Source organism: Phalacrocorax carbo, chromosome 2 (genome assembly GCF_963921805.1).
Source record: "Phalacrocorax carbo chromosome 2, bPhaCar2.1, whole genome shotgun sequence".
NCBI classification, from domain to species: Eukaryota; Metazoa; Chordata; class Aves; order Suliformes; family Phalacrocoracidae; genus Phalacrocorax; species Phalacrocorax carbo.
This window is the reverse complement of record NC_087514.1, coordinates 117511951-117538466: the sequence shown is the minus strand read 5'-3', so window position 1 is coordinate 117538466 and position 26516 is coordinate 117511951. Positions and strand designations below refer to the sequence as shown.

The following is a 26516-nucleotide window of genomic DNA, read 5'->3' as shown; positions in this document are numbered from 1 at the left end:
AAGCAATGACACTTCTATGGCAAATGAGTACTTGAGAATTAAAATAAAAGCAAAAGAATTTTAAAAATACTACATGGCAACCAAGTATTAGATGCATAAGCTATCTGGAGTTATGAACCTCCACAAAGCCCCAGAAAGACCACATTCTACTTTTAAAGCTTAATATGTATCAATGAAAATATGAAGCTGAAAACATTAGCTATTCTAACAAAATATTTTCTTACCATCTTCGGAAGCTGTTCCTAAACAGAAAAAATAATAAAATACATGACATTCCAAACAACTCTGTCTCTCCAGTTCCTTTGAGATTAATCTTATGCATCTTGACAGATTTTATCAAGTCAAGAGCTCTAAAGCTTTTGTGTTACAACTCTGTTACTGAACTGAAGAAAAATTATCAAGAAACATCTATGCAATACTGTTAGTGATTTAACAACACCACAATATATAGCACTGCCTCCCAAATTTGTTACAAAACCACCAAAAAAACTAATAAGAAAAAAAGTCTATGAGATAGGTCAAAACATCATGTACAGATCAAAACAGGCATTATTTTAGTGCAAGCTCGTCTGAAATTACAAACTACTTATAAATTATCTCAAAGAAAAATGCAAGGACAATGTTTCCCACACTGGACAGTGAACATTTGATAGGAACTGCCAGCAAAGACGATTTCTTGGCATTTAATCCAGGATTACTCTACCTGTACGATCTGATCTACCTGTACGAGATCACGTTTTGCTCAGGGAACGGGAAGTAATATAAGCTTGCTGAAACCAGATCACACTTGCAGAAGTATGCCAAGCTTAACATGGCTTGATTATGACAAAATCAGAGTCAGGCAAATCTTTTTACTGACATCAGTACTTAGGAATTGATGGGATGCTATCTAAACAGCAGTCGTTCCTCTCTTTAAGTTCCTTTGAAAGAAATCTGATTATGAAATAAAATATATATTAGTAGTGATTAAAAATGTTAAATGCTTCAAAAAAAAAATCAAAGGGTATTTCAATTTTTGTTTTCACTCTCTGCCATTTCTGCCTTGTAAGAGAACTACAATGATTAAAACGTCTGTTAAGGTCTTTGGCTAGCCTGAACTTAACTTTCTCTGCAAATCTGGCTATGGCTGTCTCATATTATACTATCTTCCAAGGCACTATTTTTAAAAACTCCCTCTAAAAAAAATCTTCAAGGCACTACTTTTAAAAACTCCCCCTAAAAAATTAATTCAGTGTAAACTTCAATGCTTCTTCACTAAAATCAGTTACAGTAATACATATGTAGGATTGCCTCAAAGTCTTCCAGATCAAATTTGCCAGCCTGTATAAAAAAATCCAAACCCTAAACATACCCCCCAAAATCCAACATTATTCCAGAGCTGGATCTTGGAAAGCAGGTTCTATGCAACACCTAAGCAGGCTAGTAGCTGGCTGCTCCTAAAAGGGGTGGTTCTCCTCCTTCCTGTCCACCCTTGCGCTACCACCTGCTTTGGATAGCTAAAGGCTCACTGTCAGCTCCAAAAGCTAAGCAACAGAATACTATTAACTTTTGTTTTATGAAATCAGTTTTCTGGAGTTTGTTCACCTACAGTGATTGATAATGAAGTATTACTAGGCACTAGTGAAAGAACTGGTAACAACATGTGGCCAAGACCAGTAGGAAAAGGGAAAATTATTAGTTCCCCCTGGTGGCAGTTAGATCAGAGCAGCTGTATCACACAACTCCAGCTGTTGATCTAAGCTGTACTCATTCTGCCTCACACATCATCCCTACAGATATCCTCTGGGGAAGAAAAAAGCCTGTTATTGTGATCAATTGTGTAGCGCTTCCCCTACTATTTTTAAACGGATGCATGGGACACCATTAGTGGTGACCTCTGGTCTGAACAAAAGAAAAAGCTTGTACACATGGCCCTAAGAACCTTTATTGCTGGTGACAATGTGCAAAAGCTCAAGATTAAGTGTTTATCGCAGATAGATAGTTATAAATAAACCCTATTATATGCAACATAAGGAAATCTGAGATGAAAATAAGAGAGAGACACTACTACCCTGTACAAACCTCCCTCATTTTATTAAAGTAGGCTTGCCATCTGCAATACTCAAAAATGGCTCACATTCTTCTAAAAAGTATGTCTCATGAAACTGATTATCTGTGCTCTAAAATGATTCAGGATTCTGGGTTTGAGAGATCTACCTTCCTACTGTTTTCATTTCTATGAAAAATCTTGCCTGCTTTGCTTCCAGTAAACTACTCATTCTTTATAACATGTACCATTAATAAACACGTGACAAGAATTCTTAAGTAAGTAGCAAACATAACTGACTTGTTAAATGTTCCCCAGCAATAAATTAGAACTAGAATTATCAAGCACCAAGCTTGGACTCTGTCACTTTATTATATGAGAAGCATGACTTACGCACACCTGAAACAGACAACTCCTACGAGAAGCCTGATTCTCAACTGCTCTGCAATTAGGATAAAAATACATGACAGCTCCCTTCATGTGTTTAATACAGTGAATTAAGAAAAGGTAAGCACTAAAACCTAGGTGGAATACTTGGTAAGCTATTTTACCAGGTAGGTCTTTAATAAACTACTCTTTAATACAATTACATTCTATTACAGAATTTAGGGGCACTTGAAGTTATGTAGCTAGGCTAGATTCTGACAGAGTACTTTTGAAAGAGAAGATTTTTGGGTTTTTTGCTTTTTTCTTTGTTTGTTTGTTTGAAATCCCTAATAATGTGGTCAAGCATCTTCTCTTCTCATTGTTGTTCTGCGAAGTCAAAAAATTTGACTTTAGAGGTAAAACTATGAAAAACAATGGTACTACAGCTAATTTTAAAAAGCATGTCTTGATTACAGAACTGCTCTGTAATTTATAGAGTTCTAAAAAGCAGGATTAACATCCATTTTCTGATACAGTTTCTGTTGCTGGTACAGTCCAATCACCAAAAACATTGACAAATATAGCAATAATACAACATATATATTAAGACATCAAGATTACATAGGGGTTAATGAAAACAGCACGGTACTTTGTTAATGAACAGACAAATATATTAAACATCAATAATTTTACATAAAAGACTTTATTAAGTATTTAATCAAATTAGAGGACAGACTAAACAATTTCTTACCATCCATCTTGTCAGAAGTATCCTCTTTGTTGAAAAAGCAGGCAAAGAAACATGGAAAACTTAGTGTGTTAGAATAAAGGTGTTCACAGCAGAGTCATAAAACATTAATTAAGGAAAATACATTAATATTAAATACAGCAGACATGTTTACCTAATTCATGCATGTATAAGCTACCTTAAATAAAGTTGGTTTCTCTCAGTCCAAGGTACAAAATTACAGAACAGGGTACAAGTACCCTGCACAGAGATGTTGAATCTCTCTGTATTACCCAGACTTGAGGGAAACCCTTACAGTGAAATATTTATAAGCTGGTTTTGGTTTGGTGTTAACAGTTACTGAAGCATCAATACATATTTATATCATTACTGAACCACAACATTTATGAAATTTGTTGCTGAGCATGAAGCCCCACCTGGGGTAAGGGACAGGAGGGAAAAAGGACATCACAATAAACACAGAGGACAAGTGGGAGAAAGTTCCACTCTGGTTTAAAAGCATTAAAGATTTACCAGTTCAGCAGGAAGGTAGTGCATACATATTCTGGCAGTAACAATCAAAATATTTAGCATGAAACACATATAATTACAGCTCAAGTCTCCTCAAAAAGGACATTAATACTTCAGGATGTCAAAGATAGTCAACATTTAGAACAACTGAAGTAGAAAATGTCCTCATGCTTCTAGACAGTCTTTAAAAAAACCCAAACAAACATAAGTAAGCAAGAAAGAGTTCTTCTATTAATAATAAAAAGGGAAGAGATGGGTGGAGACAATTATAGATTACTATGCTCATGAGCTTGTGGTCCTTTGAGGCTCTAAATTTGGCAGCTGTTTAAGGAAACTGTGGATGTTTCTCTGTAGGTAAGTGTGAAAATGAAAATAAATTCTATCTCCAGAGGCGACAATGTTATTTGTTTTGATATTGACGGCAACACCCGAGAAGATGTGGAAAGCATTATGGAAACAGAGTAACATTATCTAGGCATTTTAGTACCATGCTCAGCATTATCCTGACAATTCTGTCATTTAAGTTGCCATATGTGGATTTCGCATAAGCCACCTCCTTAAAATGAACAGAAGGGAGAAGTTTACAAATTAGCCCATTTTCTGAAACATGGAACTTGCTTGGATCCACACTCCATTCATTTTAAGGATATCTTTTGAAAGCTGAGAGCAAACAGTATTTTGAGGTGGATTCCATGGTTAATCCATAGCCAAACACACCACAGTCACACTCTCTGCATAGCTAAGAGGGGACAGGTATATGTCTTTAGATTACCTTACCACTACTAAAAAACTGTTAGGAGAATGGGCCAAGATCAATCAAGCAGTATTGCTTTTGTGTGACTGCAAACAAACCTTGGTCTCCTTGACTATCACTGTCCTTATACCATCTATAATAGGATTTGACTTTACTTTTAGTATTACAGTGGTGGTTTCAAATGGCAAAACAACATATTCTTCTACACAAGTGATTGCACCTGCTAGCAAGGCAAAGCTTCCCAGCTATTCAAATCCTTCAAAAGACTACGACCTGGACTTAGTGCCTATTTGTTCCTCTCCCTCACCTCCACTCACCAAATCTGTAAGCTACAAAGAGAATAAGCTATTTCTTAATTTCTGTTATTTTCCTGCATAAACCCACCACTATTTACTTCCTTGAAAACCTCTGTGCCCTTCTCAACTGTTGTTTTCAAAATTCTGGCCATGAATCACATCTTGCTTAAAATGTTCTGAAAGCAAACCAATATTCCAATCAAGAGCTAATTTTCTGTGAAACTCTTAAGACCAAAAGTAGTTTCTTCATTTCAGCACCATGAAGAAGCCAGATTAACAGAGAGAGATATCTGTCTTTGCTTTCCCTTTGACTTTTTCTCCCTTCTACCACCATACTCTGTGTCACTTCTACTTCTCACAAGAACTGAACTCTAGCTTTCTCTGAGATTCAGAATAAATCCTGTTTGACACCAAAACAGACCAGGCAATACTCATCCCACCTCTTTCAGGCTTTTAGGCATTCAGTTAGGAGGAACTGGGAATTCCTCAAACAATAACCACAAGCGTATCTCCACCAAGCAAACTGAGCAGCCTAACGTCGGTGTCCCCCTGCTACCCAGCAGGTTTTCTGATTCCCCCTCTGTGGACACTAGAGGGAGCCCACATCCAAAATTACTATTTCAAGCAGCAAGTATTCCTTCTAGTCAGCATTGCTCACCTCATGAACTTAATCCTAAAATCAATTGTCTTCAAACCATTTCACGTAAGCCTTGATGACAAAAGAATCAACTCACTTAAAATAGTTTTGAACTTAAATTTTCTTTTAGAAAAAACACAACCAGAAACTTTGAAATTCATAGGCTAGGTGTATCCTAACATCTCCCCAAACACAAGGTAAATCAAAAGAACTATATAGTTTCTCTGCCTCTCTTGTGATCGCCTTGGGCCACAATGCCATTAGGACATGCCTTCTTGGTGGTCTAGCTGGCACATAAGCCAAGAAGAAAAAACTAACAGTTTTGTGAACACTGAACCTCACTTCCCCCATTGCTACCCCTGCAGTATGGATAACCTAAAAAGATCAAAAACATGCCTATACTCCTTTATCCTCCCCACTTAGTGGAGGTTCTAGCATCTACCACCACCACCACTATCAAAAACTTTTCTGCACTCTTATAATTTGTAGCACTTTCTATGTCTATTGCTATCAACAAAGACTGTCACCTACATAAAAACATACACATAGTTCCATCAACATGCTTAGGAAGGAATCTATGACATCAGTGTTGTATATTATAATGTAAAAGACTTCTGTACTACATGAAGAAGCCACCACTTACCACCAGATGTCTCTCTAGCTGGCTATTTTACAACAATGCTAAAGAGCTGAGAAAAATGGAAAAATCAAGAGTCGTAACACTCAATTCCCTATTACTTCTAAAAACAAAAAAGCCTTGACCACCATTTGCTGTTTATTGGAAGGAGCAGTACCTTCACTTCTTAATATCAATCCCAAATTAACACATTTAAAGAGCATGGTACAGACACATGCTTTGCATTGGCATTCTTCCAGCACAAGAAAAATAAAACAACTAGCAAAGTTGGTAACTTAAATCAGAACACCTGCTCTTTTGCAATACTCCAATACTTCTAAAGGTTATGACAATTTTTCATACGTAGAAGTATTTTCCCCATAACTTTATCAAAAACCTCAAAAAATATTTTACAGTATTGTAAAGATGTTTCCCTTACCTAGTGAAGCATAAGATCCCGGAGGTAGACCAGCTGCTGACAAGCGCCCAGCTCCAGCTGTCTGCCCAGCAGCATGGCGGGCCTTTGCACCTGCGGCAGCATTAACATCAATGTCGCTGCGAGACCTTTGTAGAGCTCCTGGGCCTGGGACACTCTTGCTGCTGCCTGAAACTAGTTAAAAAGTTGGGAAATTAGTTGGTAATTAATAAAATTAATCCTATTTGAAAGGTTAACATTTTCTACTACCGCAGCATACCTGCAAAAAGTACAGAAAAAAAACACGTTAAATTGTTTAATATTAACTTGACTTACACTAAGTATTACTGAGGTTAAGAAGCAAACTAAATCTGGTGTTGCCATGAAATTCGGATGAAGAGCTGTTTATTTTACAGTGGTATTTACCTTCACTCAGCATTAAATTTTGCCATTATTTAATACAAACTATGTGCTCCCATCCTAGTACAAATTACATAATTCTCAAAATTTATGTGATTTATTACATTATTGAATGCTTCACAAACATAAGGAAATTCACAGCTTCCCTTGTGATACTGAGGGAAGATAATATCCCCACACTTCAGCTAAGAGAGACATGTGCAATCTGAATGCATACCCTGATTTGCTTTGGGGTCTAATCCTCTGCAGAGTATGTTTATAATCACTTCCCATTATTTACTGACTATTAACTATTAGCTTCAGCTAATTTCAACCACCAGTTTATGTATTCAAAACTTGACTCCCCCTTAACAGTTTCAGTATCCAGAAAACAAGCCCTCTCAATTACTGGCCATTTGTAAAACGGAGTTCAATTATTTACTCCGCAAGAGTTACAAACACATTATGTGAAAAGCAAAATCAGATATTAAATTCTTAAAACTCAAGACAAAAACTCTCTAAATTTCAAATCTGTGGGTTTGCTTTTTTGTAAAGAGCAACAGCTACGTGGGAATAGATGAAAGGTACAAGTTCTTCAATTCCAACTGCCATAAGCCTAATAATCATGAATAGACCATAGAGTAATGTTTTGCATCTTTGAAAGTGACTGTTCCATGACAAAACTCCAAGACAGATGATCCATTAATAGTACCAATACATAGCAAATCATGTCTTATACTTGCTGCAACTGAAAACACATAAAATGAAAAGCAAGCATGTGGCAATCAGCTCCAGGTGCAGTCTGTAATGACACATGCCAATTTTCAACTTGGAAGCAGGGTAAATGCTTAAGACAGTAAGATTTTAAGCTGCATTTAAAACTTTTAATTCAAAGAACATAAAGAACAATTATCATGCATTGCACTATATAGCAACCACCTTACCTCTGCCTGCAAGGCTTGCTGGGCTGGCTGCAGACCATTTAGAAGATAGAGGCCGACTGAAAAATAAAAAAGGGCAATAAGCCCAATAAGTCTCATGTATCAGATCCAAAAGACAACAATAACAGGGAGAGAGAGAGAAAAAAAAAAACACTTCTGTTCTTTCCTCCCCTTCAACTTTCTCAGCATATTTTAGATAAACAAGCTAAATACAGAATGTAAGGAAAACACAATCATCTCACTTTTTGTATTTTATGAAATTACATCTTCATCACAAAGCATTAACCCTGAGGTTACCAATAGGCACACTTCGCTAACCCAAAGTTCAGGCATTCCAGACTTGGTCACAGCAACGTTTAAGTGGTCAGTACAGCGTTTTAACCACAGGGCTGATTATCTACTTCAGCCGTCAAACAAAAATAGCAGGAGCTACACAAAAAGCTTATGTGAAATAAATGATGTGAAGTAGTGTCTGCAGTAACAAGGAAAACAGGTGTACAATTCATAAACCTCCCCCAGTCCTCTATCTCCCAAGAACTGAGTTAGAAATTAGAAAGGAAAATGCTGGAACTTCCACACAACTAGACTTAATTTCCCCTGTTTGAATGTTAGAGGCTCCCACAATTTATAAAGGGAGAAAAATCCCATGTCTTTTCCTCTATGGTTTCTCTCAATTTCCCTTTACTCTTACTGCAAAAATAAGTAGTTGCTAAAGCAAAATCTTTCTGTCTACTCAAGTTTAACTGTGAGCCCTTCCTTCTGCCTGGTGCAGAACGGTAAAATGCAGTCAGAGAGACCAGGGAAAAGCACAATACTTCATTCATTGATTCACATCTAGCTGTCTAAATATTTATCTGAATGGGAAGGTTTGTATTTGCTGAAATAGTTGACTATTTCATCAACAGTCAAACTACAACCAGAGTCTAGAGCCTCAGCTTTAGTAAAAATAATCCCTCTCTAATTTTAAATCAAAAAGCAGAGAGAAAAGAGATGCATAATATTGTGTATTTATCCCATTTATTAGCTCAAGTTCTCATTAATAATATAGAGGTCAGCACTGTTACCTAAATCGTCACAGAAGATCACGTATTTGCAGCTTAACATAAATAATACCTGCTTTTCTGACATTACTAACTAGTGTTTTGGATGTGTTTTGCTGCAAGTAGGTCGAGGAGGCCCAGGCAGAGCTCATGGGTGTATCCTAACCTTACAAGCTGGTCCAAACAGAAAGCCCGGACAACTGTTATAATTTCAGCACTTGCACCATCTACTGCAATTGACATTTCATTTAAGCAGTTCATATAGGCAGGGACAAGTCACCACATTTCTCTCATTCCACCATGCTCTTTAAAGGCATTTTTGCTCAATGATCTGTAAGAGCTGTAAGTTTAGAGGGTCAAAAGTCATGGAGGATCAGACTTTTAAGGAAACCCATACCCGTATTTCCTAAGTTATATCTATACAAGGAGAACTCAGCATCTGTATTAGAAACCAGAAATACAGTTTTGGGTAACAGGGAAAACAAAAAGCATCTAAATGCAAAATTAATGAAAATTAAAAATTAATTCCCAATATAATGATCTCTTCTGGTCATCTTGTATTTTACTCCTCCCTTTCTGTATTGTAGTACTTGCGTATCTTGCAATATAGGAAATAACACTCACTTGAGGATTTAAGAGTATTTTAAGATTCTAATTTCTCTGTAATTCAGTTTTTAACATTTTATTACTAGTAGCTCATTAGCAGCACTTTGATTTTCAGGCAGGGAATATAGATTAATTTAAACAAGAGTAATCTTTGAATAAACATTTGTGGAAAAGGAAGTGTTAGCAATAGCCTACATTAGAGAATTATTTTTAAAATTATTTTTATAATTACAATTATCACAGAAAAGATAAGATTTGACAAAGATGAGGGAAAGCCTCTGGTATTTAAAGCAGTCTTTTGCTTTCAAGTCAGAAGTGAGCAGACAAGTTCTCTGGCTTTGCAGACAAAGCTTCTGAATTGAAATCTTAATGGGTTTAAATACTTTGAAGAAGCTTTCTAGAATTCAAAGGCAAAAATGACTACATACTACTACTACTACTATTATTTTATGTTTCCACTAAAAAAATTCTGTAGATCTCTTTTGCTATTGGTACCTAAGCAAACTTTAATCTATTCAGCTCAGGATTGCCTATACATTTTAAGACACCACTGACTGCAGCACATACCCACCCTCTAAGTAATTAGCACGGCTGCAAAATACTGTTAATACTTATTCAATACTGTGAAGACAGGGAAAACACAACCTCCAATCTGAATGGATCTCACTGTCAATATCTCTTTCTCATACTTCCCAGTGAAAAGGGATAAAAAAGGAATAAGGTAATTACTACTTTCCTAGACTTACTTATTTCACCAGAATTCTGGACATCAATATGTGCACCTTCAAGATATTTTGGTGTAACAGAGGCTGCTAAAGAATAAATATATGAATAAGAACAGCCTGCCAAAATCCAGTTAATGGCTGCCCTTATTTTTCACCTTGCTGGGGTAATACTGTCATATGACAAAACAGAACAAAAGACTTTACTAAAAAAAAATTAGTGACAAAATACAATTGCAGCTTTTTTGTATACTACCAAAGTCTAGTCCATTTGTTTTTGAGAAACAGTTTTTATTTGTTTATAGGCTCAGAAACAGTTAAAGGACCCTTACTTGAGGCTCTCCTGTGAGCTGGAGGATGACCTGTCTGACTGAGGGAGAGATGCTATACTGCCAGAATTCTTCAAGTAGGTCTGGAGGCTTCTTTGATAGGGCGGCTCAAGAGAATTGTACAGTGTCTCAGCTTCACTAGGAAAGTGATTTCTAAGGCCCAGATAAGCCCTGCAAAATAAAAGAATAATGACAAGTAATTGCTCTGTATTTTCTACGTGTGGTGTCAGGAAGTAAAGATTACAGAATGAACCAGGGACAGGGAGGGGTGGGGGGGAAGGAACTCAGACTGAAAACATGTAATGTATACAATAATGCTCATCAAATTGTAAAAGAAACCAGCTGCATTGACTAAATTAATCTTTTCAAAATAACTTAGCCTATCCTCTGAAATTCTCACATTCACTTACCAATTCTGTGGAGAAGCAAGAGAAATTATTTTCTGGCCTACTCAATAGTCAAAGTGCTACAGTTGTTTAATAACTTAAAGGAGTGGTGGAAAAAAAAGAATGATTATGCAGCAACATCAACCTTTATGACTTCTGTTTCAGTAGAAATCTCAAATGCTGCACAATAGTATTAAATGCCTCAATTTTCAGAATGCCTTTTGCAAAAGAAACTAGATATTTATTCAGGACTCCAAGAACAGAAACATCAATTTTCAACCTAACTTGTGTCCTCTTCTTCAGCCACAGTTAGCTACTCACCTCTGATTAGAGCCTTCTATCACTCATGTAAAACATACAATTTTTCAGAGCAAAATGTAATCAACACTCACTTTCTTGCCTCCACTCTTGCTTCTGCATCAGCATCATGAATGCCCTTCTTGATTGTTTCAACCAAGACAGCTGCGTGCCTAGAAGACAGACATTCCTCATGCTATTTTGCTACTCCAAATTCTACTTTAAGCAGTAAACTTTTACACTTAATTAACATTTCTCTAAGTAAAATCCAGCTGAGCTAGTAGTTCTAAGATATGAAGTAAAACAAATGCTTAAGCATACTGATGACGTAATTGGACCCTCTGTAAATGTTTAGGTAGGCTTCCTCCTTCAATCAAAAAAACCTATAATCTACTGTTCAGACATACATCCACCTAACACACTTTAAAAGTTATTTTTAAATACCCTTATAAAGACACCTTTTTCCTGAAATGGAAAAACCATTTTCCCATATATATTAATAGTAAGAAAAAGGAAAAAGTTAAAATTAGCGAGCTTGCTTTCCTGGAAATTCACCTCTGAAAGCCTTTTGGCATATCAGTTCTAAACCTCAACACACAAAGAACAGCAAAGTGCCCATCAGAATAATCATTGTGATGATACACAGACTTTAATTCAAGACGTGTTCAGGGTTTTGAGTTTTCATTTTTCTGGGGGGGGAGGATAGGAGGCAGAGTCTTGTTCTGTTCTGTTTTAATACACATACACACACTCTGACATAAACTGGGTGATCTATCTCCCCATCGTTCCCTTTCTCAGGAGCACCTTGGGGGGTTCAAAGGTGACTATGGAGCTGGATGAGCAGTCCCTTTGCTCTCACTCTGTGCTTACAGCGTACATTCTGCAGAGCTGATGCTCATACTATTTTCCTATCTACCCGGAGAAGCTACAGTGTGCCCTTAACTATTACCAGAAAAGTCCTCTAGCCTAACACTACTTGCTCTCTTCTAAGGCAAACACACAAATTTCCTCCATTCAGGAGAAAATACAGATGCTTACCAGTGCATCTTTGCTGCACAGGATACATGCTATAAGTGAAACTCTGAGAAAGCATGGTACACTTTGCTCACATGTGGTGTAAGAGGAGAGGCAGAGGGGGAGAAGGCAACACAAAGTCAAGGCTGGAGCACACAGCGCTCTTCTCTGGCACCTGAATGAGCGACATGACCTGCTACGCTAGAAAGGTTGTCTATGCTAGAAAAATTGGCCAATACTGAACAACGTAATCTAATTTAAGGATTCAGTGAAGAGATTTCTGTCTTAAAATTCATTAGCAATTTATTCTTTGGGGAAAAGTATATTGGCCCATACCTTTCCAATGAATGCGTTTGCCACTCTTGTAACAACAGGTCTAAAAATTCAAAGGAGCGCCTAAAAAGACAGAACAAAAAGTTATAATTAATACTCATTTCTCTAATGTGCTTGCAGAATGAACAGTAACTTTGTTCTTTTGCCCTGAGGAAAACAAACATATTAAAAGTATATTTATCTGTCAAATAAGGACGTTGGTCAGCTTATTGCAAAGTTAAAATATTCTGTATGGAAAGCAAATAGGCAGGCTAACTGATCCTAAACTTCAAAAAACATAAGATGTGGTTCAATTAACCATCTTCCATGTTATTACATGTTAGCCCCAAAATAACCAACAAAAATCAATAAAGTTTAAAAATTGTACAAACTATAAAATCTTAGTATTAAAAAAATAATTTGCAAATTCAGCTATTAAGTCACAACATAATGTTACTATGGCAGTGTACTTCTGTCCCAAACACTATTCCCATCCTTTCATCTGTCATTACTGAGTATGTAGCATAAAGGAAAACATGAGACCACCAGTACACGGCCTTGTACACAGAAAGCACTCTGTGCTGATTTTGGCTGAGATAGAGTTAATTTTCTTCACAGCAGCTAGTATGGGGCTACGGTTTGGATTTGTGCTGGAAACAGCGTGGATAACGCAGGGATGCTTTCATTACTGCTGAGCAGCACTTACACAGAGTCAAGGCCTTTCCTGCTCCTCACCCCACCCCACCAGTGAGTGGGCTGTGGGTACACAGGAGTTGGGAGGGGACACAGCCGGGACGGCTGACCCCAACTGACTAAAGGGATATTCCATACCATATGATGTCATGCTCAGCATATAAAGCTGGGGGAAGAAGGAAGGGGGGGGACGCGCAGAGTGATGGCATTTGTCTTCCCAAGTAACCGTTACACTTGATGGAGCCCTGCTTTCCCAGAGATGGCTGAACACCTGCCTGCTGATGGGAAGTAGTGAATGAATTCCTTGTTTTGCTTTGCTTGCGTGTATGGTGTTTGCTTTACATATTAAACTGTCTTTATCTCGATCCATGAGTTTTCTCACTTTTGCCCTGATTCTCTCCCCCATCCAACTGGGCATGGTGCTGAGTTGCCCAATGGGATTGAACCACAACACACTCCTCAAGATTTGCTGGCACTGTACAAACTAAGTTACGTAACCTTATTCGTTATTAATTCAGAATTCTTGACAATTTAGCAGCCAGCCATTAGCAAAAGCCATACTTAAAAATACGTCTGAAGCTAGATCCTGGTGAACAAATGGAAGTGACATGGATTAGGAAAGTGAAGATAATGAGTCTTCAAAAAGGCAGTGGATGTTACTGTCTGGAACTAGTGCTTTTTCTGGTTATGTTGCATCTTTGACCTGTTCTGGAGCAGCAGAATTCATTTTTTGTTCTTCCCAAATCCTTTGGACACTTACAAGACATAGCAAGAAACCCTGAAAGGCTCTTCACTATTATAATTGATCTAATTTTCATTTGTCTTTCCAAAGGAATGAAGTCAGTATGAAAACAATGATTTTGGCCACCTTCACTGTTGCTCACTGGATTGTGAACTGCCTTACCACAGCCACCTACAGCCTAATGTTTCTCAGCAAGCCTTGTAAGTGGAGGCACTGAAGCCCTGTGAATTGTTCTGCAGTCAAAGCAGAATTTATGACAGGTCAGTATAATCTGGTTTGAGATAATACTTGCTTTGGATGCAAAGACAGCTTAGAGTCAGAGCAAATAGTTTAGATGTTCAAGCTATTTCTTGCATACACACAGCTATATCGCCTTCAGGGCTCGCGTGGGTCCAGAAACAACATTAACTGCTTTCATGAAATTCTGTGCAGAAAATGACACCCTGTCAGAAACCAATTAATTTTGTCAAAAGCCAATCGAGGTGTTCAAGTATCATGCTCTTGGAAAAAGCACCATGCTGAAGATACGCTTCAGTAGTTAAACATGACAGCACATTGATCCACAAGGTCCTATCTAAGGTAGCAGCCACTGTCTCAATCCCAGAGTCCCCAGCGCAGTAGGTTTATTATTTTGGGCACAGTATCAAACAGCCTAGCTCCACACATTCAAACCACACTGCACAAATGTTATGAAGTCCTCCTGGCATCAGAAGCGCCAGGTACTGGCACACGCTGCACGCAGTATGCTGTAGTGCTTCAACGAGAGCTAACCTCACTAGGCCTGTCAAGTCTGGCCCTAACAGTAACTAATAGGCTCACACTGGTTCTTTGCAAAAGACATGCATCTCTGTTCCCTGCTCTCCCAGTTCCTCTCAATACCCATGTTGTTTATTCTCATTAGACTGAGCAATACAAATTCAGCTACAGCTTTTTTTTTTTCCCTTCTGATTTTAAATCAGAAGGTACTTTTTGAACAAGTGTTAGGAACATTTTAAATTAGAATAAATCCTGCAGAAGGGTACAGTGCACATGCCCCAGTATGGCAGAAAGTACCATTCCTCAATATCATCTAACTTTGCTGAAATTAATTTTTTTAGTTTGCTGGATAACACAGTTGTGTCTTTAGAGTTAATGGCAATAAATCTTCAAATATGTTTATTTTCAACATATTATCATCATGTTTAGAACAGCAACAGCTTTAATAATTTGATTTATAATGTACTCACCTTCTAACTGCAACTGATTTTGAGGTACAGTTGCTTGTTATTAAAGGTATAAGTCGTGGCACATGGGTATGCTGAAGAAAAAAAAAGACCAAGCAGTTATTGACAAAAGTATTCCTGAATTTGTACTGTACTAATTAAGTCAAACAGAATTAGCAACATAATAAAAATTGCAATCTTTCAAAATGCTTACTGAAACCAAACGTAGAATACTATTTAATAAGAGACTGCTGCTACCATGTGAATTGATTAAACCTAGTTTTTTCCAAAACGTCAAGCAAACATCAATGCCATCAACAATCACATCATGATGCGCAGTGTTTAGCTGTTCATTCATATACAAAGGTGCAAATTAAGTGTCTCCTCAAATGAGTAAGCAAATGTTATTTTAGTTTTCCCACAGGAAAAAGAAAAGCAATAGACATAGCAGTCTTAAAAATCAGAGTTATGGAGCAAAAAGCAAATCAATCAATCTGAAACTATGGGCATTCTTTTAGGGACCAATCAATACGACTCATGCTACAAACACCAAATTCCTTTTAATGCAAAATATGTCAATAAAATAATAAAAGCATGACATGTAATGTGAGCAAGGCGATATATATAACCTATACAGAAACACCTAACATGCTCATGGGAAAAGAAAACCTGTGAACTACATTTGAAAGTGGATAAGATAAACTACATTAAATCCAAATGCAATACTTAAATGCAGAATTAAAGCAGCCTTACTTCAGCTTATCTTAACTAATTGTAGACACAAAGTATTAACATTTTAATTCCAAGTAAGAGTAACATAGCCCAACAAATCCATTCTCAGTTCATTTTTTTATTCCCTCCTTGATTAAACACAACTTCTAAAACAGTCCCCAATACAGCGTGAAACTGTAGTCTACAAAAAAAAAACCTGCCTAAAAAGTACAGTATTGAACAATTCTCACATATCATACTTTCTCCTTAGGTTATTGTTGCAGGATATAAACACACAAATCACAAAAAAAGCTGAGAGATAATTATCAGCTCTCAGAGTACGGCCAGCTTCAGAATTAGGAGGGAATTAATCAAAAAATCTGGAAGAGCCTTACAGTTGCATTAGTTTGTACTGATATACTTCTAAACAAGGTTTTAGGGGTTTTGTTTGTGTTTTGCATAGTTTTCAAATTGAAAAGTGGCCCATGACTGCCAGAAAGGGAACAATAAGCAGTTATCAGGGGAAAGAATAAAATGTTTTTACAGATGGAGAAACCTATATGTTGCAAGTCTTTGGAGCTATTGACATTGTAATTTCTAGAAAGTGTTTTGCAAAGGAATCAAAGCCTCAGGCTTGCTTTCATTCTGCTTAAAGATTGTCCATTTCATCTGTTATCCCTTTGAAGCTGCAATGATACATGCTTCCTCCCAATCTACCTTGCAGCTCAATTGACCAACCCAAATCCTGCCTTCCTCTGGAAAGGATTTTCTGCCATCATGCCATCTCATCAGGATGCACCCTCCCCCCACTTTTTTTTTTCAATTGGTTTCCTGACTTACTAAGAGTCAAGAAACAGAAATCAGACTATCTGGAGAAATGTGAAATCCAAGAAAGAGACAAAGATGAGGTGGAGCTATTCAAGACCACTGGTGTAATACAGCCTCCCTCTTTTTATGTACACTCACTCTCTCAGAAATTAGATACTGAAGCACCAGTGGATTCTGGTAGGAGTTTTTGAGCAAAACGCTGACTCCAATAGCTGTAATGGCTTGGCCTCTAAATATTCAACTTATCATACGCTCCCTGACTAACTCTCATTTAATCCAAAGGATAGATTCCCAAAGGAGACTGGGACTGCATTTTGTTTGACTGGTATTTCTTTCTTTCTTTTTCCACCGAAACCTGAATTGTTTGTGAAAACACCTTGCATAAACCATTTACTGGTTGGGTATTTGAACCCTATGGATAGGATGTTCTAGCTTCTATGCCTCTAATCTGTTATGTTAAATTACAGCTACGAATAACAAAAGTTTTAACAAAACTAGGGCAGCTACAGCTGATGTGTAAGGCTTGTCTCCAACCGAACCAAACCAATGAAGCCAACTTAATATAAGCTGAATTTTTAATTCATGCTGCTTTTCTCGTGCTTGATTTGGCTCCTGTAAACAATAAGACAGTGTTAGTTTCTCACATGCCTAAGCTCATCTAATACTACTGCTAGTGTTCTCTTACAACTTTAATCATCTTGTGTAAGGTGTATTCCTTCCTCCGCTCTCAACTCTGTGCCATTAGCCATCTCACACTACACTGTAAGAGTCTGGGGGAAAACCGCCAACAGTTCTTAGCCCAAGTGCTGACGCAACTGTAACGGAGAAGTCTCAGAGCACATTCTCAAGAGGCATGGTTAGACAGAATAAGTACAGATTCCAACACATACTGAGGCTGGCAATAAAAGGTGCGAGTGATTAAACCACTTAGGTTTCCAACAACTTACAAAATTAAAACTATAGATGAGATCACAGCGAAGAGCAGTAAGTGCATTAAGAACACCACAGCCTTTAATGCAGAAACTATAACCTCCCACTTCTATCCAAAACACAAAAGTATCAGCACAAGTCCCAAAAATCTACCTAAATATCTTGCCTCAGGCACCCGTCAGTAGCAGATGCTTAAGGAACAGCCAATTTTAAAAACCCAGCTAGTATACAGAATTCCCCTCTTCCATATGCTACAGCTTTAAGGACTCATCTTAGAAAGTTCTTAATCCTGAGAACTAAAATCTCTGTTTTGTCTTCCATGAACCTGTGCTTTCTGAACTGATCCACATACGTCTGGCCTCTTCAACTTTATCACTAACTTCACAGTTGCAATTTTTTCTTAACTTCTTTAAAATTCTTACTAGCTTCTTAACCACTAGCTTCTCCAAAAAGGCAGTTAAACACAGTTAACCTTTGAAATACACTTGCCTTCTTACAATTAACACATTACATTAAAAAAAACCCAAAAATGAACAGACTTGCTTTTCACACCTATTCCTTCATCTTACAATGGTAATGCTGCTGATTGATTTCAATGATAAATAATATTTTTCCATCTATGAGAAAAATTACTTCTCCATGAAAGAATGATTTCTAATCCTATATTTCAGAATTCTTATTATCTCTGCCAAGAGCCACTACCTGAATATTCCCAGCAAGCAAAGTGAAAGAGGAACACCTACCCGAATAATGAATCTAATGGCTGCACACCCAGAAGTTGCCATCACTTTGGCGCTGTTGGGAACCAGATTAAAAAGAGTAGGCACAATAGCTTCAGCGCCATGATCAAACTTGTTTCCCAAAACAGTTGAAAGATGGCTATTTAGGGAAATAAAAACCAAAAAACAACTTGTTGACAAAAATTAATTTCTTAGTCTTAAAATAACAAAGTTCATAGTACATTTTAAAGATTTATCTTTCCAAACAAAATTTCTTAATTTCATGATTTCCAAGTCCATGCCTCACTAAAAATGCAGGATTTGTGGCACATTCTAGAAACTTAGACACATTAAGAGGTTGAACACTGATGTACTTATTTCATAATGAAAAACAAATACCACAATTGGAAAGGCTAAAATTCTCACATCCACATAGAATATCATAGTATTTCTGATTTTTAACACACTTTGAGAGTTTATAATTTTCATAAGATTTTAGATTTATTGCTCAAGATTTTTCTCCTTTTGAATGCAGGATGAGGACATTTGCACAATACTTTTATGCTGTTCCTGTCTTCACATTAGGAAAGGTTAGCATTGTTTTCTCAAAGCCTGAACTTCCTTAGCAAGGACAGTTGTACGCTCCGACAGGTCCCCATGGTCTGTTCAATGAGGAGACCAGAAGAGCAAGGGTGAACTCTGAGGCATATCTGTTCCACATGGCTACTGAAAATCAGTGGTTACATTAATGCCTTCCTAGAGGTAAAAAAAAGCCATGGAAAACACAGAAGTAGGAAAGACTGCTCTGGTATAAAAATAAGGCGCTTTTTTTTCCCCCCCTCCCTTGAATTTAATGAGAGTCCCCCCAGGATGATGAGGATGGAGATCTTATTCCTGTTTAGCCACAGCTTCTAAAATTATCGCGGACAAAGATATGACCTCACCAAAATGTATGTTTTACTGAAGCTTTCACTTGGATTGTGTTTTTACATTGCATCTCAGACAACTTGCAGTCAAGCAGAAGGGCTCAAAATGCTATAGGGCAGCTCGCTTTGTTATTACAAGTAGTCAAGTAAAGATCTGTGCCAATCACCCAAGCATAAATGCTGCTAAGACTAGCCCCCACTATTACAGTAGTACTTATAGCAGTCTGTATTAACTTGCACTAAGTACTCACTGTAATAATGGTAGCCTGTTCTTCGCATACAGTCTTACAGGATTATCAAATATGTTTATCGCCTAAAAGAACAAACTCCTTTAAATGTTTCTCTTTCTCTACAGCTTCAGATGCTGACTTGACTCTATCAGTCACACTGTACTGCAGGCCAACACTGCAACACTGACACAGCATCTTTAAGTCAAATTCATACTAAAATCTAGCAATGTACACAAACACATATAAACTATACTTACGCTACAGTAATGCATGCTTCTCTAACCACCTGGGATCTGAGATCCTTGGCCGACAGCTTGAAAGCACCATCCAACAACCGTAAATGCTGGAAAAATCCATCATACTGTGCAGCTCCAGCAACAAGCAATGACCGAACTTTCTTCAGCTAAAAAATTTAAGGCACTTAGTTTAGGACACTTCCAATATGAATTTCAAAATAAAAAGTAACAACTTCATTGCAAAAATGTATGTAGGCACGTCTTTAAAGCAAAGCATAATGTTGAAATATACAGCAGTAATTTAAGAAACTGTAAAAAAATCTATTACTTAAATTCTAGAGCTAAAAGGTCTCAGATGCCTGTCTACAAATATACAAATACATAATTCTGTTTACATACCTGTTCCCAAATGCTAAGAAGCCATAAACCTGATAAAAAAATATAAATGCTACATACACACAAACATTTTAATCCTGCAAGTGGAACTTATCATAGCCACACAGAAGAGGTACTAATGCTAGCAGTTTACCTGCAGAATACGTAACTTTGCATAAATGCCACTTGAAACATACATGACAGCTTTTAGAAAAGCTTCCACTTAAATGTCAGCAAAAATCCATTTAGGCCTTTTTAAAATACTTGCTCAAACTTATTTGGTTTATGGAAATTCAATGTGTAAAAATAAAAATTAATGTTTTTTAATTATCTGGAGTGTAATTACTTTTTTAAAAAAAATTTAAATATCTATCTGCCTGTGCTTTATGAAATACACCCACCCAAACATGAAACCAGATAAAAAGTTTACCGCATTAGTTCGTTGATCCCAATCATGTTTGTCATCTGAGAGAATTTCCCTGATTTTGTTCAACGTTTCTTCAAGTTCTCGACTAGAATAGATCTGAAATATTAAAAAACCCAGAAAATTAATATTGTTAATATCCCAGGTAACCTGATGAAGTTAGATAGTATGAGAAGACTGAAAATACAATTATAATTCTGAAAATCTTGCCCCAAAAGTCCCAGAGAGCAGAGAACTGTGAACAATGACACTCAACCAAGAGATTTTAACCCGATGCAATTCTTTTGGGGCAGGGACCTCTTCTGCAATACAAGAGTACATGCCTCTATGAGGGCCTAACTAGGCTGCTAGTCAACACTAAAATTAAAAATTTGTCTGAAAAAATAAATTAAAACCTTCAATAGCTTCTGTATGTATTACTACTCCAAGCCTATCATTTATTAACTTATGCAGTCAGTAAATAAATGTAAGGAGCAGCCTCCAGTAAGAGTTCCCTATTCTCTACACAGGAACTCCAACAAAACCAAAGCCTGACCAATCTAATCATACAGTCACTATTTGGTAATACATGAATTAACGTATTTATTGATAACTGAATATGTACAACAGTAGATTTCTAAAGAATTTTTTTAAGTAGTTGTGAAAACATATCAACATCAGAAATAAACTGACTTCCCTTCTATTCTCCTTGACATAAGCCACAGCATGCTCTTTTCTTCTTCCACTGAAGATGCAAAATTTCAAGGGTTCTCCCACACACACACAGATTGAGAACAAGTAAGTGGATATGAAGGAAATCACTAACCAGAAACTTGATCTGGCCAGGACTTTTTCAAAAATGTAGTTTCAGCTAAAGATTTCCAAATTTGGGGGTCAAAAGTTATTTATATAAACACACTGGGCTAAACTGAGTTGCCTACACACAGGCATCTGGTGCCACCTGAAACACATCCAAGACATCCAGATGGGGCTGGCAGACACAATTCAGGACTTCAGGGAAATTCATACCATTCGAGAGTGAGAGCTGGAGGCCAACATAACTTACATAGCACCTAAATAGTAGTGCCTGATGCTCCTTCATTATTTAAGTCTAAGACATAATTTTATGTGCAAAAGCACAGAGCATGCAGAGGAAACAAGGACCAATAGTTAAGGCGTCTTGCTTCACATGAATTGCTGAAGAGCTTTAACACTGGTCTCTTGAACGCACTGTTCTGCATGTATATATATGCATCTTCTATTTTATTGTAAAAATATCTAAGAACATCTTTCTTCTGTTCTAGAGATAAACTGAACACGTATTTTCTACAAAATACCTTATTTTCCTGGGGAACTTGAAATTACTACAAGAGTTATTCCAAACACAGTCTAGTTTTCCAACTTCCTGAGCATATCAAATTAATTTAACTCACAGTAGGCATGAGATCTTGACTCTACTGACATTTACTTTCGTTCCAATACTTTAACAGAACGTGGTTATGGATGACTCTATATTTCATGCTGGAATATTGAGGACATGGAAGACATCCATGCTCTAAAACACCTGCATGTCTAGTTTGTAGGATAAACAGGTAGGAATCACTTCAGAAACAGACAAATAAGTATACCCAGGTCAGCTTCACTATCATGCAGAAAACAATTTCTGAGTATGCTTTACCAACAAAATTGAAACTTTTATTACCACACAGCTGTATAAGCTTTTCCAGGGTACACTGTGGAAGCAGCTTTGCAGTTTGATACAGGGGACACAACTGCATCCTTAAGAACTGAAAAGCTATTCCTCATGATTACTGTTTTCTTCATTAGAAGTCAATAAATATTTGATGCATAACTTAATTTAAAAGAGTAAATGGTTTAATGAAAGCAGCTGGGTCCAAGCATACCAGACTTTCTATTCCACTTCCCACTAAAATCAAACATGAGTTTTGTATCACCATTTAATATGCTTGTATATACTCATAGCATATAATACTTGTTACACAACACTAATTTAACACTAATTCTATAGGTACCATACCATTAAAAGTATTATGTGTGTCTCAGTAAGCATTTTTATCAAATTAAATTTTCATTATCAAAGAAAGTTTTTATTTTCCTTTTAAAAGTGGAAGGATGAAGTCACTGGTTAACTGAAGATGCAATTTCACATTATGGTGACCCTAATGCCGTCAGAATTCATGACACAATTCAACCTTCTCAGGCTCCCCCTTCACCATCACCCACCTTGCCCTGCCTCCTTCCAATTCAGAGATTTAACACACAAAAAGCTAACCCTACAAGAGGAAAGGCAAAAATTTCTCTGCCGACTCAGTAGCCTATGCCAACTTACCACCAAGAAGTGAAGCAAAACAAGGGAAGTGGGATCTTTTGTCTTTTGGTGGCAGCTAACTGAGATCTGCTTAGTGCACACTCAAAACTTCATATGAGGTTCTGGTCAAAGTACAAATATCTTTTGTAAGCTGACTCATTGGGTAGATCCTCAAAATTAAGACTTTTTTTTCTCAGCTATGTGTTATCAGAGACAACATGCTGTAGCTACTGCCACAGGACTAAAACATGCTAAGCAGTAGACAAGCGCAGAAACAACATGTACAACGTGTTCACATCTGCCCTACCTGCGTGCCTAGGCAGGTAATTCAGTTCTTTATTTAATTACCTGGCACAAAATAGAATTGGATCTATGCAATTTCTGCTATTCAAGTTGGCATTGCAATGAGGAATTTAGTAAATGGCATGATTTTATCTTGTAATGAAATTAAAATTGTAACTCCACTGAAAAATCCCAGATTGTCATGGTTGTCCGTACCTATATTAGTTTCAGAGGAATAAAAGGTAATATTTTAATATTTTCTATTCTCCCTGCCCTTGATTAATTATGCTTTTAGAAGGCCAAGATGAAACCCTGTGTTCAGCCAATGACATAACACATTTTTTGTTCATTAGTTCCCACATCAGACTTTTACAAAAAATTAAATTTGTTTTGAAACAATTTCTAGCTATTAATGGGAGTTACTCCTAATAACCTGAGTTTTCTCCAATTTAAGCAAATGCAAATAAACAGAGCTGTAAAAACATTAAAGTTGTAATCTTAAATATGAAGGCACAATCCTCTCACCACAGTACTTCTCTTTTTGGCACACAGATCCATCAGACTACCTCTCAGAATAACCCATCTTCTTTATAAACTGCTGCTATCCATTAGAGGGCAACACATGCACACACACACATTAAAGGTAAGTATAACTTCAAAGACAAAAATTATAAGCTCCAACACAAGTGAGAGTAATAACTATACAGATGGAAAGTATTTACAATATGGGGATTACAAACTAGATATGAGTAAACAATATGATATTCCTGAAAAATTAATGATGAGCAGTCATTGGAACAGGTACTGGAAAGGCAGATCCACCATTGGAGGCTTTTAAGAATGATATAAACATACCATAAGTAACTTCAATTTGCTTGATTAATCCAGATGAACTTAATATTGATTCAGAATTGGATCCATAATATAGTTCCCTCCCTTACTTTCACTGAAACCACTACTAAAACTCACAAATATAATGAAAACAGAAAGACACAGGGCTGGGTCCAATAATGTCCCTCTCCCCATTCTGCCTAGCAAGTTTCCTTTGCTTTTAGAATAACCTTGCAAATTACAGGTCATAAACATTCTTTTCTTCACAGGGTTCAGTACAGAAACGGCTCTCTTCCTTAGTAATTAACATGGTCTCAGAACATGGGATCTGCTTGCCTTTTTTTTTTTCTTGAAAGATCAGAGATTGTCCACAACCAGAAACATGAAGTTGGACAGCAGGAAATCACTATTCCTAAGGATACAAAAAAACCCCACTATTTCATTTTTGCTTGCCAAGCAGGTCTTTCTTACATTCTCATCCATGAAACAGGTTATTTTGAGGTCAGTCACACATATCTCCCCTGTGTCCTCACTTGTGAGAGATTAGTAAGACAAGTCAGTCTTTCTCCTCCACCTCTTGCAGTTTAGGAATGACCTACCTTCCTAGGTCATCTAGCATTCAGACAGAAAATCACATGTGCTCATCAAAGACAGTTACCCCACTTTTGTTCTTGTAATGACATTAACCAACTTGAGCAACCAGAGAACTCTGCTTGGGACTGCAAATATTAAGGCATCAAACTACAGGCAGCACATTTTCTGTGCTGTGGAATATGGCTCTGTTCAGCATAGTGGGGATAAATAATATTAAGAGCTCCATGGTTTTGCCCTCTAAAGAATTCTTAACAGTCTGGAGAAGCAGAGAAACAAAGCTCTTAGAGCGTAAGAGAAAGATTTCCTCAGTGTGACAGGAACCTTGGAGATGAATTGTTCCTTCATAAAAGCAGACAGTGTTTCCGCCTACAGAAGGAGATGTAACAAATAACTACACTATCATCTTGAGAAATAAAAATAGAACGGAAGTATGTATCAAGAAAACGGAGTCATACGAAGATCCTTCTGGTGTTTGGGAACTATGGCTGACTGAGTTTTTGGTTGCCTTCCGCATCTGAGCTGCTCAAGGAACTTACTCAAAACAGGTTTAAGAAGATACAAGTATGTGCAATTCCCACATTTGAAGAACAGAAATTAAAACCTGATCTTTCAACTAGGAATTCAGAATCCAACAGGTTCATTAGCATTCAAATAAGGTACTAGATTTTTTTTTTTTTAGTATTGCTAGAGATGAGTACATGTATGCCAGACATGATCGTTAAAATTCAGACACATCTGAAAACAAAATTCTTGGGTTTTTTTAAATTATTTGCCTGTATTATTAGTACTTGATTTTCCCATGAAATTGCAGTCCTACATTTTCCATAAGTTACAGAAATCTTGTTCTTATTAAAATGAAAACATACTGTTATTTTCAGTAGACCCTTGGAAAAGATTTTAAAAAGCAATAACGGATTTTAGCTGAAGCATAATGAAACACAATGATTACTAGTATAGTAAAGAAAAGGTAGTGTTTTTGGTAACTAACTGGAAAAAGTAAAGAGCTTTCCATGGAAACTGTAAATTCAGAAAGAAGGAAAGGTAATGACACTTGCTTAGATGACTGTAAAATTAAAGAAGTTTTAAAAGTAGGCTAACACATAGTATTACAAATAGCATATTTCTGAAAACAAATGTGAGTATACACAGCATCTTACCTGTACAGTAGGAACATCTGTAAATGCCTTAATAAAATCATCCTCATCCACAGCTCCAGCTCCTCCTTCTTTAGAAGAACCTACATAAACGTAAAATATTTTTAAACAGTATGTAAGGTACATCAAGGCTTTCAAATTGACATAAGCATCTTTCACCATAACTATTTCTAAAACATTTAATATAACTTACGAAAATCCTGAGCATTCCTGTGTAAAACTGCAAGTCCTTGAACTCTGATTTCACCATGAATACCAAAAGTATAACTTTTTTTGAAACAAACAATTCTGAGCAGTTTCCAATTTGACAAAGTTAATAGCTTCATTTTATTATTTTTATTTTTGTGTTTAATTGGAAACAGGTTTAGTACAGCAATCTTCTAGCAGCTATTTGCACAGAATTCCAAGACCCGCATCCTGATAATGCAAATGCACCCAAATAAAGCATAGAATTTCAAATCATTTACCAAAATAAGAGTTATTTGTCATTAAATAGAATTCCTCTGGATGAATTTTCACCTTAACACATGTGCCACAAGCAATCAGCCTTGGAATGCATAGTAGTCCTACACAATTCGTTTACCTCATGCTTCCCAATATTTTCATAAGGAGCTAAGATGTGTGACATGCATTTCTCAGCCTCACAACTCCAAAAATTTCAACAAAGAAAGCAAGGACATGGTGAACAGAGCTTTGTGTTGGAGCAAAATCTGAACTCCACCAACTGGTGGCCTCTTTCTCAGAGTGCTCATCCCCATCGGTGTTCCACAGTGGAGCTCCAGGACTGTACAACCTGGAGGAAGCTCACAAGAACTTTCCAGACACATTACTAAACAACTATCATAGCAAAAATGTTTCTCTCCAAAAGCTACCATGACAGCTATGTAAGCAGTAGGGCAGTTACTTCTGTGCAAGGT

General features: G+C 36.9%; 1 protein-coding gene across 26 annotated transcripts in view; it reads right to left on the bottom strand.

Annotated features, from left to right (window-relative positions):
- CLASP2 (cytoplasmic linker associated protein 2) overlaps nt 1-26516 on the bottom strand; it is a 160179-nt gene that overhangs the window by 48737 nt on the left and 84926 nt on the right. For 19 of the 26 annotated variants that reach the window (XM_064443990.1, XM_064443995.1, XM_064443993.1 and 16 more), the window contains 12 exons: nt 25603-25682; nt 20437-20529; nt 19653-19798; nt 18264-18399; nt 15076-15146; nt 12439-12498; nt 11184-11261; nt 10409-10576; nt 7712-7767; nt 6393-6563; nt 3144-3167; nt 225-242 (listed from right to left, as the gene is read on the bottom strand). In XM_064443990.1, the coding sequence (XP_064300060.1) occupies nt 225-242; nt 3144-3167; nt 6393-6563; nt 7712-7767; nt 10409-10576; nt 11184-11261; nt 12439-12498; nt 15076-15146; nt 18264-18399; nt 19653-19798; nt 20437-20529; nt 25603-25682 (1101 nt within the window). The remainder of the gene's footprint in view (nt 1-224; nt 243-3143; nt 3168-6392; nt 6564-7711; nt 7768-10408; nt 10577-11183; nt 11262-12438; nt 12499-15075; nt 15147-18263; nt 18400-19652; nt 19799-20436; nt 20530-25602; nt 25683-26516) is intronic. The other 7 variants (XM_064443994.1, XM_064444000.1, XM_064444004.1 and 4 more) reach the window with 2 other exon arrangements.